Raw genomic sequence first — 11,740 nt, 5'->3', positions numbered from 1 at the left:
ATGGCCCCGCGGGCCCTGCTGCTGCTGCTGCTGCCGCTGCTGCCGCTGCTCGGGGGCTCCGCAGCGCGCCCCGCGCCTCCCCGGTGAGCCCGCGCCCCTCGGACCCCCGCGGTGCTCCCCCCTCCCCGCGTCCGTCCCCCCGCCCTCACCCTCCGCGCCCCGCGCCCCCCCGGGGAGCCCGCGCTCCTCGGGCCTCCACCACCACGCGGTGCCCTCCCCGCGTCCGTCCCCCCGCCCTGCGTCCGCCCGCACGCCCGGCCCTCACCCCCGCCCCGCGCCCGCAGGGCCCCCGGCCCTCACCCCCGCCCCGCGCCCGCAGGGCCCCCGGCCCTCACCCCCGCCCCGCGCCCGCAGGGCCCCCCGGCCCTCACCCCCGCCCCGCGCCCGCAGGGCCCCCGGCCCTCACCCCCGCCCCGCGCCCGCAGGGCCCCCCGGCACTCGGACGGGACGTTCACCAGCGAGCTCAGCCGCCTGCGGGAGAGCGCGCGGCTGCAGCGGCTGCTCCAGGGCCTGGTGGGGAAGCGCAGGTGAGGGGCTGCCCGGGGCGGGGCCTCGGGGCAGGCGGCCCGGCTCCAGGACTAACTCTGGTTTGGGGTTGGGGCAGCGAGCAGGACCCCCAGAACAGCACGTCCTGGACCAAGTCTGCCGAGGGGCCCTTCTGCCTGCTGTGGTCCAGCGCGCCCGCCCTGCAGGCCTGGTGAGCCCCGCCCCGGCCCGGCCCCTGGGCCCGGGTCAGGGCGCCCCTCCCCCCCCCCCCCCCCGTCAGGGCGCCCCCCCCCCCCGGGTCAGGGCGCCCCTCCCCCCCCCCGTCAGGGCGCCCCCACCCCGTCAGGGCGGCCCTCCTCCCCCCCCCCTCGTCAGGGCGCCCCCCCCCCGGTCAGGGCGCCCCTCCCCCCCCCCGTCAGGGCGGCCCTCCCCCCCACCCCCCCGTCAGGGCGCCCCCCCCCCCGGTCAGGGCGCCCCCCCCCCCCCCGTCAGGGCGGCCCCGGGTCAGGGCGCCCCTCCCCCCTGTCAGGGCGGCCCTCCCCCCCCTCCCCCGGGTCAGGGCGCCCCCCCCCCGTCAGGGCGGGCTCGGGGTCAGGGCGCCCCCCCCCACCGGGTCGGGGTGGTCCCCGGGTCAGGGCGGGCACGGGGTCAGGGCGGCCCCCGGGTCCCGGCGAGAACCCCGGGTCAGGGTCTGAGCGGGAGACTGAGTCAGTTCCCGAGGTGGGCGGGGTCTCCAGCTCCAAGCCCCGCCCCTAACCGGACTGTGGCCGCAGGACGCCCCTGAGGGCCCCCCTGGATCAGGCCTGGTCCCCCAGGCTGCCTCCCAGACCGAGGTCCGCAGTCCTGGCTTCCCGCCCGGGGGTCCCTGCGGAGACCCAGATGCGGCTGTGACGACGGAGGACCCTCCACTCCCGCCTCGGACCGGGAGCCTGGACTGGCGGGGAGGGGTGCAGGGCGGGAGCGGCTTGCCTTGGCACCAATAAAGAGGAGCTCAGACCCTGCCTGTGAGCCCGTGTGTGACTGCACCGACACCGTGGAGCAGACGCTGGGCAGGGCTGCGGGACGGGGTACGCTGGGGAGGCCAGCGCTGGCCACGCCCCCTGCCCTTTACACCGGGAGCCACTGGGCCCTCACCCTCCCGTCCTTATCTCTGGCATCAGGGCTCCTCCTGTTCCGCTGCCTGAGCTCCCCCCTCACACACCTTGTCATCCACTCAGCAACATCAGGGCCATCAGGGGCTGAGGCGAGAGGCTCAGGGTGCCCCGGGAGGTGACAGCCGGGGAGGGGGTCACAAGAGGCCAGCAGTCGGCTCCTGTCCGTGTGGGGCCTTGGGAGCAGGGACAGTGTGACACCCCAAGGGGGCTGGGCTGGGTGCAGGAGCTGCGGTCACCGCAGAGCCAGCAGGACCCCTCCCGCCTCCTGACCCCGAGGCCTCTCCCCGGATGTGGGTTGGGGTCCAGGGAAAGGCGAGGGCAGGGCAGCTGGGGGCCTGGGCCAAGGAGCCTCTCCAGAGCCGCCTGCTGGCGGACACCGAGGGGACCGTCTTCCCAGGACGGTGGCCCTCGGGCCCGGCGGCTTGGGCCCCAGCACACCTGCAGCCTTCTCCACCCAGACGGAGAAGGGGGTGTGGGAGGGGTGGGGCCCAGAGGAGAAGCCGGGATCCGGGGCCCTCACATGATTCTGGCAAAAGAGCCCAGCAAAGGGGCAGCGGGAGGGGGCGGGTACAGCCAACTCAGAAGCCAAGGCCCCGCCCCCCGTGACCACCCTCTCCACCCCCCAGCCCCCGCCGGTGCCCGGCGCAGCCCCCGCCTGCTTCCCGCCTCACACGTGTGGGCCGAGCCCTGCATGTGACCTGGCTCCTGCCCAGCGGCCGGCGGGAGCCCCCTTGGGGGAGGCCGGTCGGGGAAGGCCATAAAGCGGGGCGGGGCTGCAGGGGCGAAGGTCGCCGGCAGAGACTGCACCGGCTCGGCACCGGCACAGCTCGGAGGCCCTGGACGCCGGGCTCTGACCCGATCCTGCCGCCGCCGCCCGAGATGGGGGCTTGGGCCCTGCTGCTGCCTCTGCTCCTGGCCGCGGCCGGGGCTCAGGGTGGGCTTGGCGGCCGGCGGGCTGGGTGGGGGCCGGGTGGGTGGGCGGCGGGCGGTGGCGGCGGGAAGGCCCTCACCCTCCCGCTCCCACTTCCCAGGCTGCTCCGTGAACCAGACCTACTTCGAAATCGAGGAGAACACGAAGCCCAATGGGCCCCTGGTGGACATCCAGGTCCCCGAGGGCCAGCAGGTGGCCCTCGGGCCTCAGTCCACCCCCGACGCCTTTCGGATCGAGGGGAACCAGCTGTTTCTCAACGTGGAGCCCGACTACGAGGTGCGCCCCACGGCCCCGGGGAGGGCTCTGCCCACAGCCAGGGGCTGACCCAGAGGGCGGGCAGGGACCGGGGCCCCCGGGGGACAAAGCTGCCTGGGCCCCCGGGCTGGTGCTCTCGCTGAGGACGGGGTTTGGGGTCGGAGCTGTGGGGCCCTGGCAAGGGCTCCTGACACACCTCCGCCCACAGAACACGACGATGCTGCTGGCAAACCTGCAGTGCCGGAGAGGGGACACTGTGGTGAGTGCCCCCTCCCCTGGACACCAGCAGGCCCCCTTTCTCTCCCCCCCCCCCCCCGCTCGGGGCCTCTCCAGGGACCTCACCCAGTGACCTGTTGTCAAGCGTCACCTGTGCTGGCAACGCCCACACTTCCTCCAGCTAAACTGCCCCTGAACTGCAGACTGGCAAACCCCGCCTGCCCGGCCCCTCGCCCCACGCCCTCAGCTCCTGACCCTCCAGAGGAGGGAAATGCCAAACACGCAGACCCGGTGGGGACGGCCAGGGAGCCCACGGTCCTGCAGCTCAGCTGCCAGCTGCCCCACCCCCGCTCCCCCATCTCCCAGCGCCCACCCGGCCGGAGGCACTGGCTGCCGGGGCCTCAGGGCGCCTCTCGGCCAGGCCAGGGCCCGGCAGGGGGCCGGGTGAGCTGTTGAGGCCCCCCTTCAAGCCGGTCCCCCGCTCTGCTCTGGTGCCCGCTGGAACAAACGCCGCCCTGTCCTCGCAGGATTTGGCTGGCTGCGCTCCCCTCCGCCCACGTTATTTCTCCCCAGGTTCTCACAAGTTGGGGGGTCTGGGCCCTGCCCGGCAGAGCTGTCCTGTGACACCTGCACGCCCTCGGGGGCGCTGACCGCCCCCTGCCCCCCAGGTGTCCCAGCTGAACGTGTTTGTGGCCGTGCGGGATGTCAACGACAACCCTCCCGTGTTCCCCTTCGAGGTCAAACGAAAGGAGGTGCCCGAGGTGAGCGAGGGGGATGGGGCAGTGGGGACCTGGCCTGGGTGGGTCCCAGGGGTTGAAGGCGTGGCCAGACCAACCCTCTGTCACCAGGACACCAAAGTGGGCAGCATCGTCATCCCCCAGGAGGAGCTGGCGGCCACAGACCGTGACCAGAACGACGTCCTGTTCTACACCCTCCGGGAGGTGACACCGGTCAGTGCCCCTCCCTCCCTCCCTCCCCAGCCCTCTCCCTCTGGGGCGCACGCCCCCCGCAGCCTCCGGGTCTCAGCTGCGCCCCCCTCAGGGAGCCGGGAGCGTCTTCTCCCTGAGGGGCACCAACTCCCCTGCCCTGCGGCTGGACCGGGCCCTGGACTTCGACAGGAGCCAGAGCATGACCCTCCTGCTGAGTGTGCGGGTGAGCAGCCCTGCCCGGGTCCCTCCCGGCCCCCCGCCCCGCCCGCCCGCCGGGCTCCAGGCTCACCGTGGGGCTCGGCCACAGGACACGCCGAAGGAGGACGCCGAGCCCAGCCACAGCGCCACGGCCACCCTGGTCCTGGAGGTGCAGCCGGTGGACCGGAGGCCGCCCTGGTTCCTGCCCTGCCTCTACTCGGACGGGAGCATCTGTGTGGAGCCCCAGTACCGGGGTGCCATCCCCACCGGCCACAAACTGGTACAGGGCGGGGGGTGCGCCCTGGGGCCAAATTGAGTCGTGATTTTTAAAAAATATATATTTTATTGATTTTTGTACAGAGAGAAAGGGAGAGAGATAGTTAGAAACATCAAAAAGAGAGAGTTACCTCTTGCACACCCCCAGCTGGGGATGTGCCTGCAACCAAGGTACATGCCCTTGACCGGAATCGAACCCGGGACCTTTCAGTCCTCAAGCCGACGCTCTATCCATTGAGCCAAACCGGTTTTGGCGAGTTATGATTTTTAAACAGCGTGAGCATCGCTTTGTAAACCTGCCCAACCCAAACCCTCTGAAGTGAGAATGAGGCGGACAGGCCCTGCTGTCCGGGCAGAGCCAGACCCAACGTGGGGCCGGGGGGGCCCGCTGGGTCCTATGGGGCTGCCTGTCCCCGCTCCGGCCCCGAGGGGTGCACAGAGGCACGGGAGGGGGTCCAGACTCCCCTCAAGTTGCCCGTCCCCAGGGTGCCACCTCTGAGACACCCATTGCTCAGGCCAATCCCGTGTCTTTGGGCGAAATGACTCATTAACGGGCCCATAAGGGTGCCATGGGTCACCCTGCGAGGGCAGGCCGGGGCGTGGAGTGTCCCAGGTGCTGAGGGGAGTGGGAGGGGTCCTGCCGGAGCCGGCACCCCAGCCCACGGCCTCCCTCCCTCCCCGCCCCTCCCCTCCCCTCCCCTCCGCGGCACAGCCAGCCCCGCTCATCCTGCGACCGGGGCCCATCTACGCTGTGGACGGGGACCGGGGCATCGACCAGCGCATCGTCTACAGCATCCTGCAGGGTGAGCGAGCCAGGCCGCCCCCCCCACCCCGGGCAGAGCCCGCGGGGACCCTGGACCGCAAGCCTCTGCAGCAGCTGGCCTGACCCTCCTGCCCCCCTCCCCCCCCAGGAAACGAGGACGGCACGTTCGTCATCAACGCCGACTCGGGCAACCTCACCATGGCCCAGAGCGTCCCCAGCCCCAAGACCTTCCGTTTGCTGGTCAAGGTGGGTGCCTGGCCGGGTCCCCAGCACCTGCCCTGAGCCCAGGGCCCCTGGTCACTGTGGGTCCCCGCAGGGTGAGCAGGCGGACCGCGCCCGGTACGCAGTGGCCCAGGTCACGGTGGAGGCCCGGGCCGCGGCTGGGAGCTCGCCGCGGTTCCCCCAGAGCCTGTACCGGGGCGTCCTGGCCCTGGGCTCCGGGGCGGGCGTGGCCGTCAGCGAAGCCGCAGACCCCTCCCAGCCGCTGAGGATCCAGGCCCAGGACCCCGAGTTCCCGGTAGGTGCCCCTCCGGCTCTGGGGTGGGGGGGCACGGGGCAGCCTGGGCCCAGGGCTCACTGGGGCCACCTCCAGGACCTCAACTCGGCCATCACTTACCGCATCACCAACAACTCCGACTTCCGGATGGACGGGGAGACGGTGCGGGCGGCCGCCCCGCTGCTGCAGGCCGGCGTCTTCTATGCAGCGGTGAGGAGCCGGCGGCCCCTGCGGGCGGGGTCCCAGGGGACCAGGAGGGACGAACCCCTTCCCTCCCCAGGTGCAGGCCAACAACACGGTGACAGGGGGCACGGCCACCACCGCCCTGGAGATCCGGGTCTCGGAGCAGGTGCCGCCCCCCACAGGTGGGTGCCAGCCTGGGGGCCTCGGGGCGGGGTCTGCCTCTGGCATGCTGGGGACAGAGGCGAGCGGAGCTGTGTTCCCGGCCCCCAGGCCCCCCAACACCCCCCGAGACTGGAACAACGGCCCGGCCCTCAAGCAGCTCCACTTCAGAGGCCCCACGGCCCCCCACGACCAGCTCTGGGGGGAGCACCCCGCACCCCCCTTCGAGCAGCTCCACTCCTTCTCAGAAACCCCCCACGACCAGCTCTGGGGGGATCACCCCACACCCCACTTCTAGCAGCTCCACTCCTCAGAAACCCCCCACGACCAGCTCTGGGGGGATCACCCCACACCCCACTTCTAGCAGCTCCACCTCTCAGAAACCCCCCACGGCCAGCTCTGGGGGGATCACCCCGCACCCCCCTTCGAGCAGCTCCACTCCTTCTCAGAAACCCCCCACGACCAGCTCTGGGGGGATCACTCCGCACCCCACTTCTAGCAGCTCCACCTCTCAGAAACCCCCCACGGCCAGTTCTGGGGGGAGCACCCCACACCCCACTTCTAGCAGCTCCACTCCTTCTCAGAAACCCCCCACGACCAGCTCTGGGGGGAGCACCCCACACCCCACTTCTAGCAGCTCCACCTCTCAGAAACCCCCCACGACCAGTTCTGGGGGGATCACCCCACACCCCACTTCTAGCAGCTCCACTCCTCAGAGACCCCCCACGACCAGCTCTGGGGCGAGCTCGGGCCCGCACCCCCCCTCAGGTACAACTCTGAAGCCACCTGCCTTGTCCACGCCTGGGGGCCCCTCGAGTGTTGGAACCAGCACCCCCCCCTCATCAGCCTCGTCTGGTGCGGGCTCACAACAGACCTCCAAGCCAGGTACCTCCCACCGTGCCCAGGGCCCAGCAGAACCCTCACCCTCCTTGGCACCCCCTGGCCCTGGAGTCACCCTGTTCCCTGATCGGAAGACTGGGGACACCACAGGGCCTGCCCCGCCCGCCCCAGGTGGGACCAGCAGGGCCATGCAGGCTGAAACCCAAAGGGGAGGGAGTGGGGTGTGTGGGGGGGGGGCAGGCCAGAAACCAATTTGGGACACGGTGCAGCCACAGTCCCCCGGCCACCCACCCCACTGGCCCAGCACTGCTCTCGTCTCCCACTGGACCCCCCTTCCTCCCTTCAGCAGCCTGGGAACACAGCTCCTGGGGCAGGGGAGCCGGGGGTGGGGGGGCGGGGGAGCAGGGGGGGGGCGCCGGCCTGGCCTGGCCCAGGGTTCTGAGCCGCTGGTAGCGAAGTGCTGGGCTGCACTGACGGAGGGGCGTGGTGTGGTCTGCAGGCTCGCCCGGGGCCGGAGGCGGTGCTGGGGACGGTGGCCACCAGGAGGACCGGCGCTTCTCCGCGGCGGAGATGGGGGCCCTGGGCGGGGTGCTGGGCACGCTGCTGGTCCTGGCGCTCCTGGCCCTGGCCATCCTGGTGCACAAACACTACGGGGCCCGGCTCCGGTGCTGCGGCCGCAAAGCCCTGGTGAGCAGGGCGCGGCGGGATAGCGGGCCCTGGGGGTGGGGTCTGGTCCAGGCCCGGGGTCCCCGCTGATGCCTCGGCTCCCGCCTGCTCCCCAGGAGCCCCAGCCCTACGGCTTCGACAACAAGGCCTTCCTCTCCGACAACCACGAACCCAGCTGGTCTCCGGCCCCGAGCCCCGGTCCCGACCCCGGCCCTGACCCCGGCCCCAGCGGCGCCCCAGCCGAGGTCCCGCCCGCGCCCGCAGTGCCCTCTCCGCCCCCGTCCCCGCCGCCCGCGCCGCCCGCGCCCCGCTCCCCGCGCCCCGGCCAGGCCCCCGGCCAGGCCCCCGAGGCCTCGGCGGGCGTGAGGTCCATCCTGACCAAGGAGCGGCGGCCCGAGGGCGGCTACAAGGCCGTGTGGTTCGGCGGGAGCGACGGGGCGGACGCCGACGTGGTGGTGCTCAACGCGCCCGTCCTGGACGCGGACGGCGCCGGCGACTCCGGCGGCGACTTCGGCGGCGACTCCGGCAGCGACTCCGGCGGCGAAGGCAGCGGGGACGAGGGCGCGGACGCAGCACCGGGCTGGGAGCCCCGCGCCGACGCGCCGGGCACCGACTCCACCTACATCTAGACCCCCCGCGCCCCACACCGCCCCCCGCCCCTCACACCGCCCCCCGCGCCCCACACCGCCCCCCGCGCCCCACACCGCCCCCCGCGCCCGGAATAAAGTGTCACCTCCAACCCGGCGGCGCGTCCGTGGTGCGCCCAGTTGGCACGCGGGGGCGGGATGGGGGGCGGGGGCGGGGCGCCGGGCGGGGCAGGAGCGGGGACTGGGGCGGGCGCGGGGCGTTCCTCCCGCAGCTCGGGGCGCCCCAGGTCCGGGCCCCTGGCGGGCAATCAGGCGGAGGAGGGCGCCTGCCCTGGGCCCTCTCCCCTCGGCCCGCGGGAGGCTCAGGAGCGCCCCCGGGGCCCTCGGAGGGCAGAGCCGGGACGTTCGGGGGCCCCGCCTGGGCCCCGCGGTGGGTCGGGCTGGGCAGTCCGGGTTGGGGCGCCGCCCGCGGGGCAGGAGCCGGGAGCTGGCGGGGAGGGGACCCCTGCCGCCCTCCGCAACCCCCGCGGCTCGGCGCGGACACACCGCGCTCCCGCCCGCGGGACCGGCCCAGCACGTGACGCCGCCCCGGCCCCGCCCTCGGCCCGGCCCCGCCCCCGCCCCGCCCCGCCCCCGGCGCCCGGCATAAGAGCGCGGGCCCCCGGCGCCCGGTTGAGACGAAATTTCCGTCCCGGCGGCTCCGGTTCCAGGTCTGAGGGTCCCGCCGCGCGGAGCCGGAGGGCAGCTCCCGGCGGGGGCGGGGGCGGGGGCGGCGGCGGGGCCGCGGGCGGGCGGGCGGGGCGGCGGGCGGTTAGGTTTCGTTTCCCGGCGCCCGGGCTTCGCGGTTTCGCTTTCCCGGCGGCGCCGGGCCCTCCAGCGGCGGCTCCCGGTCTCCGCAGGGTCCAGCCTGCGCCCCCGGCCCGGGCGCCGGCTCAACACCGCGACCCCGGTGTGCGCGCCGCCACACCTGTCCTCACCGCTTCTCCCGTGCCCGCGCCCGCTCCTCCGCCCGGCGTGGCCCGGCCCCACCTCCGTGCCCCGCACCGCCCGTGCCCGCTCCTCCGCCCGGCGTGGCCCGGCCCCACCTCCGTGCCCCGCACCTGGCCACACCTGGGCCACCGGCCGGGTTCCGCCGCCCGAGCAGCCCTCCTCGGGGACACCGCGTGCCGCCCGGACCGCGGACCCCGCAGCGCCATGGCCGCGGACCCCGAGAGGTGAGAGCCCGCCCGCCTCCCGGCGCCGCCCCGCGCCCAGCCGCGCCCTGACCCGCTCCGCCCACAGGGGGGCGCCGCGCGTGCTGTTCGCCGAGTGGCTGCTGGGCGAGGTGGGCAGCGGCCGCTACGAGGGGCTGCGCTGGCTGGACGCGGCCCGCACGCGCTTCCGCGTGCCCTGGAAGCACTTCGCGCGCAAGGACCTGGGCGAGGCCGACGCCGGCATCTTCAAGGTGGGACGCGCGGCGGCCGGACCCGCGGCGGCGGCGGGGCGCGAGGGCTGGCGGCCTCCGGCGCCGCCCACACCCTCCGCCTCCCTCCCCAGGCCTGGGCGCTGGCGCGCGGCAGGTGGCCGCCCAGCAGAGGCGCAGGCGACCTGCCGGCCCCCGACGGCCAGCTGCTGGCGTGCTGGAAAACCAACTTCCGCTGTGCCCTGCGCAGCACCAAGCGCTTCGTGATGCTGCAAGACAACTCGGCAGACCCCACCGACCCGCACAAAGTGTTCACGCTCAGCTCCGAGGAGGGGTGCGGAGGTGGGCGTGGGAAGCTGCGGAGGGCGGGCTCGAGCAGGGGGTGCTGGGACTCTGTTCTGTCCCCGGGCAGCCATGGAGGTCAGATCTGCGGTTTTAGAAGTTGGTCTGGGAGAGGATGGGGCCAGGTTGGAGGGGGCCCGGGAGCGGGGTGTGTGTGTGTGTGTGTGTGTGTGTGTGTGTGTTATTGAGACTAGGGAAGGGGGGCATGGACCAGCTTCGTCTCAGGTCCCAGTGCTGCCCCCCCCCCCGTCCCTCAGGAAGTCCAGGCATTGGCCAGGGGGACCACAAGGCTTACGAAGATGCCCCACCCACCAGGGTAAGGCTGTGTCCTGGCACCCGATGGGGTGTGCCGCCTCCTGGGCTGTAGGCTGCTACGCCACCACCATCTTCCCCTGCAGGGGGTGCTCCCTGGGCCATGCCTGGCAGATGCCAATGCGAGTCCTGGGCCTGGACCAGACAGGTGGAGCCCCAGCCCTCTGGTGAGCCTGGCAGCCTGCACCGGGGACCTCCTGCTGGAAGCCCTGGAGCAGAGCCACCTGGAGCACCTGCTGGAGGCCCCTCCTGAGGCCTGTGGTGAGGGGCTGCTGAATGGTGGTGTCGTGCCAGGGGAGGGCGGTCCGACAGGGATGGTGCCGCCCGCAGGCCCGGAGCTGCCAGCTGGGGCGCTGGAGCTCCTGTGGGCCAGGGGATGAGTGGGAGAGGGAGAGGCTGGAGGGGCGGGTGCCAACTCAGGCCTTTCCCCCCAGACGCAGGTCCAGCGCCTGGGATCTGGCAGTCCCCACCAGAGGTGGAGCCCTGCACCCCACTGGTGGGCCCGCCCTGGCCACAGCTCGGCCCGCAGGCAGAGCCCAGCCTGGGACCCCTGCTCCTGACCATCATGTACAAGGGCCGCACGGTGCTGCAGGAGACGGTGGGGCGCCCCAGCTGCGTGCTCCTGTACGGGGCCCCCGGCTGTGCCGCGCAGGCCCCAGAGCCCCAGCTGGTGGCCTTCCCCTGCCCCGCCCAGCTCGCCGACCAGAAGCAGCTCCGCTACACGGAGAAGCTGCTGCAGCACGTGGCGCCCGGCCTGCGGCTCCAGCTCCGGGGCACGGGGCTGTGGGCCCAGCGCCTGGGCAAGTGTAAGGTCTACTGGGAGGTGGGCAGCCCCCTGGGCTCCCACAGCCCCTCGGCCCCCGCGTGCCTGCTGGAGAGGAACTGCGACACCCGCATATTCGACTTCGGCACCTTCTTCCGAGGTCAGTGGCCCTGGCTCTGGGACCAAAGTCCTTCCCGCCCTCCTGTCCCGGGCCCTGCACTCACAGGCCCCATCCTGCAGAGCTGGTGGAATTCCAGACTCGCAAGCGCAAGGACTCCCCGCACTACACCATCTACCTGGGCTTTGGGCAGGACCTGTCAGCTGGGAGGCCCAAGGAGAGGAACCTGGTCCTGGTGAAGGTGAGGGCACGGTCCCCCGGGGGAGGCTGCCCCTGCCCCTGCCCCAGCCCCTGCCCCAGCCCTGACCTGGCTGACTGCACCCTCCCTGCAGCTGGAGCTGTGGCTGTGCCAGGCGTACCTGGAGAGGGTGCAGAGGGAGGGCGTGTCCTCCCTGGACAGCGGCAGCCTGGGCCTCTGCCTGTCCAGCTTCAACAGCCTGTACGAGGAACTGGAGCACTACCTGGAGCACTTCATGGAGGTGGAGCAGCCAGCCTAGGCCCCAAGGCCGCCCTGACCAATAAAAGTGCTACGAGCCGGAGCTGGTGTTGTGTGTGGCGGGGTCAGGGAGGGGTGGTCCCCCGCACGCACTCTTCGGAGAGATTACGCGGGACACGAAGCTCCCTGGGCACCAGGCACCTGGGCTCCCTCCACAGCCAGTAGCCG

The 11,740-nt window shown here is 73.1% G+C and overlaps 3 protein-coding genes across 4 annotated transcripts; all 3 read left to right on the top strand.

Moving 5' to 3' along the window:
- Positions 1-1,484, top strand: SCT (secretin). Its single transcript, XM_036436233.2, has 4 exons — positions 1-83; positions 426-527; positions 605-697; positions 1,260-1,484. Exons 1-4 carry the CDS (start codon positions 1-3, stop codon positions 1,375-1,377), a joined length of 396 nt encoding a protein of 131 aa, XP_036292126.1. The 3' UTR covers positions 1,378-1,484.
- Positions 1,485-2,415: 931 nt separating this feature from the next.
- CDHR5 (cadherin related family member 5) lies at positions 2,416-9,646 on the top strand. Its single transcript, XM_045581053.1, has 17 exons — positions 2,416-2,574; positions 2,672-2,847; positions 3,035-3,085; positions 3,711-3,803; positions 3,891-3,992; positions 4,084-4,194; positions 4,279-4,449; positions 5,158-5,248; positions 5,357-5,454; positions 5,525-5,725; positions 5,801-5,914; positions 5,985-6,069; positions 6,815-6,931; positions 7,386-7,573; positions 7,669-7,809; positions 7,912-8,187; positions 9,626-9,646. Exons 1-16 carry the CDS (start codon positions 2,520-2,522, stop codon positions 8,179-8,181), a joined length of 2,064 nt encoding a protein of 687 aa, XP_045437009.1. The 5' UTR covers positions 2,416-2,519; the 3' UTR covers positions 8,182-8,187; positions 9,626-9,646.
- On the top strand, positions 6,095-11,615 carry IRF7 (interferon regulatory factor 7). 2 transcript variants are annotated; one of them, XM_045581063.1, is made up of 9 exons: positions 6,095-6,100; positions 9,330-9,353; positions 9,421-9,583; positions 9,676-9,883; positions 10,141-10,199; positions 10,282-10,456; positions 10,630-11,118; positions 11,199-11,317; positions 11,409-11,615. In XM_045581063.1, exons 2-9 carry the CDS (start codon positions 9,334-9,336, stop codon positions 11,571-11,573), a joined length of 1,398 nt encoding a protein of 465 aa, XP_045437019.1. In that variant the 5' UTR covers positions 6,095-6,100; positions 9,330-9,333; the 3' UTR covers positions 11,574-11,615. The 2 variants fall into 2 exon arrangements, with proteins under 2 accessions (XP_045437019.1, XP_045437018.1); XM_045581062.1 differs by lacking the exon at positions 6,095-6,100 and having other exon boundaries at positions 9,235-9,353.
- Positions 11,616-11,740: the final 125 nt, after the last annotated feature.

Source organism: Pipistrellus kuhlii, unplaced genomic scaffold, assembly GCF_014108245.1.
Source record: "Pipistrellus kuhlii isolate mPipKuh1 unplaced genomic scaffold, mPipKuh1.p scaffold_m20_p_132, whole genome shotgun sequence".
Taxonomy (NCBI): domain Eukaryota; kingdom Metazoa; phylum Chordata; class Mammalia; order Chiroptera; family Vespertilionidae; genus Pipistrellus; species Pipistrellus kuhlii.
The sequence above is the reverse complement of the archived record's forward strand: the minus strand, read 5'-3'. Positions and strand labels throughout refer to the sequence as shown.

Bases quoted from the DNA above. Each gene is read 5' to 3' on its own strand.
- SCT (XM_036436233.2), top strand. From the start codon at position 1: ATGGCCCCGCGGGCCCTGCTGCTGCTGCTGCTGCCGCTGCTGCCGCTG. The intron at 528-604 runs GTGAGGGGCTGC...GGGTTGGGGCAG, and splicing joins GGCCTGGTGGGGAAGCGCAG to CGAGCAGGACCCCCAGAACA. The intron at 698-1,259 runs GTGAGCCCCGCC...CTGTGGCCGCAG, and splicing joins GCGCCCGCCCTGCAGGCCTG to GACGCCCCTGAGGGCCCCCC.
- CDHR5 (XM_045581053.1), top strand. From the start codon at position 2,520: ATGGGGGCTTGGGCCCTGCTGCTGCCTCTGCTCCTGGCCGCGGCCGGG. The intron at 3,993-4,083 runs GTCAGTGCCCCT...CGCCCCCCTCAG, and splicing joins CCCTCCGGGAGGTGACACCG to GGAGCCGGGAGCGTCTTCTC. The intron at 5,915-5,984 runs GTGAGGAGCCGG...TTCCCTCCCCAG, and splicing joins CCGGCGTCTTCTATGCAGCG to GTGCAGGCCAACAACACGGT.
- IRF7 (XM_045581063.1), top strand. From the start codon at position 9,334: ATGGCCGCGGACCCCGAGAG. The intron at 9,584-9,675 runs GTGGGACGCGCG...CTCCCTCCCCAG, and splicing joins CCGACGCCGGCATCTTCAAG to GCCTGGGCGCTGGCGCGCGG. The intron at 10,457-10,629 runs GTGAGGGGCTGC...CTTTCCCCCCAG, and splicing joins GGCCCCTCCTGAGGCCTGTG to ACGCAGGTCCAGCGCCTGGG.